The sequence below is a fragment of the Cephus cinctus genome, unplaced genomic scaffold (assembly GCF_000341935.2).
Source record: "Cephus cinctus unplaced genomic scaffold, Ccin1 Ccin1_scaffold0198, whole genome shotgun sequence".
NCBI lineage: Eukaryota > Metazoa > Arthropoda > Insecta > Hymenoptera > Cephidae > Cephus > Cephus cinctus.
Window position 1 is genome coordinate 54,460 of NW_014332919.1, and position 2,905 is coordinate 57,364.

The 2,905-nt window shown below is 33.1% G+C and overlaps 1 protein-coding gene across 1 annotated transcript; it reads right to left on the reverse strand.

Moving 5' to 3' along the window:
* Window positions 1-617: 617 nt before the first annotated feature.
* Window positions 618-2,413, reverse strand: LOC112493927. The gene is made up of 2 exons (XM_025082067.1): window positions 1,041-2,413; window positions 618-742 (listed from the first exon to the last, which is right to left on the reverse strand). Exon 1 carries the CDS (start codon window positions 2,398-2,400, stop codon window positions 1,522-1,524), a length of 879 nt encoding a protein of 292 aa, XP_024937835.1. The 5' UTR covers window positions 2,401-2,413; the 3' UTR covers window positions 618-742; window positions 1,041-1,521.
* Window positions 2,414-2,905: the final 492 nt, after the last annotated feature.

Below are 2,905 nucleotides of genomic sequence, written 5' to 3' on the forward strand. Positions count from 1 at the left end.
GTGATAAATTAATTGTTCACTGTAATACACACACACACACAAATAGACAAAAATTGTTGTACTTACTGATGAAAAACGGTATACCGATAATGTAATTGTTCTTTTAGTATTTTACCAACCTTTGTGATAAATTAATTGTTCACTGTAATACACACACACACACAAATAGACAAAAATTGTTGTACTTACTGATGAAAAACGGTATACCGATAATGTAATTGTTCTTTTAGTATTTTACCAACCTTTGTGATAAATTAATTGTTCACTGTAATACACACACACACACAAATAGACAAAAATTGTTGTACTTACTGATGAAAAACGGTATACCGATAATGTAATTGTTCTTTTAGTATTTTACCAACCTTTGTGATAAATTAATTGTTCACTGTAATACACACACACACACAAATAGACAAAAATTGTTGTACTTACTGATGAAAAACGGTATACCGATAATGTAATTGTTCTTTTAGTATTTTACCAACCTTTGTGATAAATTAATTGTTCACTGTAATACACACACACACACAAATAGACAAAAATTGTTGTACTTACTGATGAAAAACGGTATACCGATAATGTATTTGTTCTTTTAGTATTTTACCAACCTTTTTACAATCATAAAATACGTATATATTGCTCATAAATCAAAATTGACATTTCATGATGAAATGTCAAAATAACGTGCGTGCGTGACGCATGCGTGGATGAAAGTTCGATGAGGCGAACGTGGCGCCATCTATCATTCAACAACATAAATAATTTGGTTCTGTTTGAAATACGAACGACGGTTAAATTATTTCGATATTGTTCATAAAAAAAAATACTAAAATCGCGTATTAAGAAATGTGAAGAGTGGGGGTAGGAGTGTGAAAATTTGGAGTTATAGGTATTTTCTGATGCCAAATAAAAAAAAATAAACAACAAATTTTTATCAAAAAAAATACAAACAATTTTTCTGGATAGGGACACCCTAATCACCTAGCGGTATGAAATATACTTTACGATCTATTCTCATACTTATCAAATATACATACAAAATTTCATAAAAATCGGTCGAGCCGTTTCGGAGGAGTGCGACCACAAACACCGTGACACGAGATTTTTATACACATTGTTATGCCGTGAGGATGTTATAAAATAATCTTTAACACTTTTGATAATACCAAAATAGCAGAAGCAAACTATTCTTTATTCTATCAAGTTTTGTTAGCAATGGCACAATTCTATTCTAGTTTTATAATATAACAATGGCCCAATTCTATTCTAATTTCCTTTCTATGAGTGGACGATGCTCACTCGGAGCCTACAGTTCGACGACTAACTCTTTGTTTCCTCTAAAATAATGAAAGCTTCTACGCCTTCGTACAATCTTTGCTGACAAAGGGTTACTTATCGCGGGGTACTAAGAATGCTAACTTAGTGAGTAACACTTAGGTGCATAACACCCCCGCTGTTAGATGAAAATTCCCTTTTTACAAAATTTACAATAGGGATTTTCATAGAATCAAAAGTATATTACATATCATTGTCGAATTCTGATATACGAAGTCTAGACCTAGATCGAGGAACCTTTCTTTTTGGCTCTGGTTGTCTGAGGCTTATAGTTTTTCTTTGAAAGATTGGGGACACATCTAAATTTGATGAAATGGAACTAGAATTAACATGGGCCAATGTTCCCATGGGCATTTCTGTCGCACAGGAGTTTTGATTTCGAGCATTGTTGCCATAATTAAAGAGACAATGATTATAAACAGAAGTGCAAGGCTTGAATGCCCCTAATGTCAAGCATTTAAGAAGATAAAATATTTTAAACTTATTCATTAAGTACAATATTACTAATCCGCCCAAGATATAAATGGCATACGTGATCCAACTTATTGCTTCCTCATAAAATGTTTTTATTCTCTGATGATTTCCTATTTCTATTGCTTCTCTTGTTATTTCGTTTAATTGGGTGCCATATTTAGTTAGATCGCCTATTTTAACATCAGGCGTTTCTATCGCGTGAATTTTTATCAAACTGAGGTTTAACTGTGGATCCTTAAAAACTTGAAAATGCTGGCTGAAGTTATACGTTATCAAAGGTGTAAAGGCCTTATTGTTTTCTACGATCCTTTCTGTTTGTGAGTGAAGTATCACATCGTTTGAAACGATTGTGCGTCCAGGCGCAATCCATAAAATTTTTGTTCCCATTATAATTGTTTCTTCTACTGTCTTATTGCAAATAATTTTTATCGATTCTGACGAAGGTGTGGCGTATAGCCATTTGTTGTTATTTTTGAATTTTATCCACATCGTATGAGTTATTGATATAATTTTCACATTACAATCTTCTTCCTTTAATTTGAACGGTTCATTGACAATTATGCTCATGCAGGTATCGTGTGCCTTCATATAATACTTTGGATAAATACTTCTACAGAATCGTTGTCTTGATTTTTATACACATTGTTATGCCGTGAGGATGTTATAAAATAATCTTTAACACTTTTGATAATACTAAAATAGCAAAAGCAAACTAATATTTTATTGTATCTCAGTTTCGTTAACAATGGCACAATCTTATTCTATTTTCCTTTCTATGAGTGGACGATGCTCCCTCGGAGCCTACAGTTCGACGACTGACTCTTTGTTGCGTCTAAATAATGAAAGCTTCTACGCCTTAGTACAATCTTTGCTGACAAGGGGTTAGTTATCGTGTGGTACTAAGAATGCTAACCTAGTAAATAATTAAGTAACGCTTAGGTGCATAACACCCCCGCTGTTAGATGAAAATTCCCTTTTTACTCTTTGTTTCCTCTAAAATAATGAAAGCTTCTACGCCTTCGTACAATCTTTGCTGACAAAGGGTTACTTATCGCGGGGTACTAAGAATGCTAACTTAGTGAGTAACACTTAG

Bases quoted from the DNA above. Each gene is read 5' to 3' on its own strand.
- LOC112493927 (XM_025082067.1), bottom strand. From the start codon at position 2,400: ATGAAGGCACACGATACCTGCATGAGCATAATTGTCAATGAACCGTTC.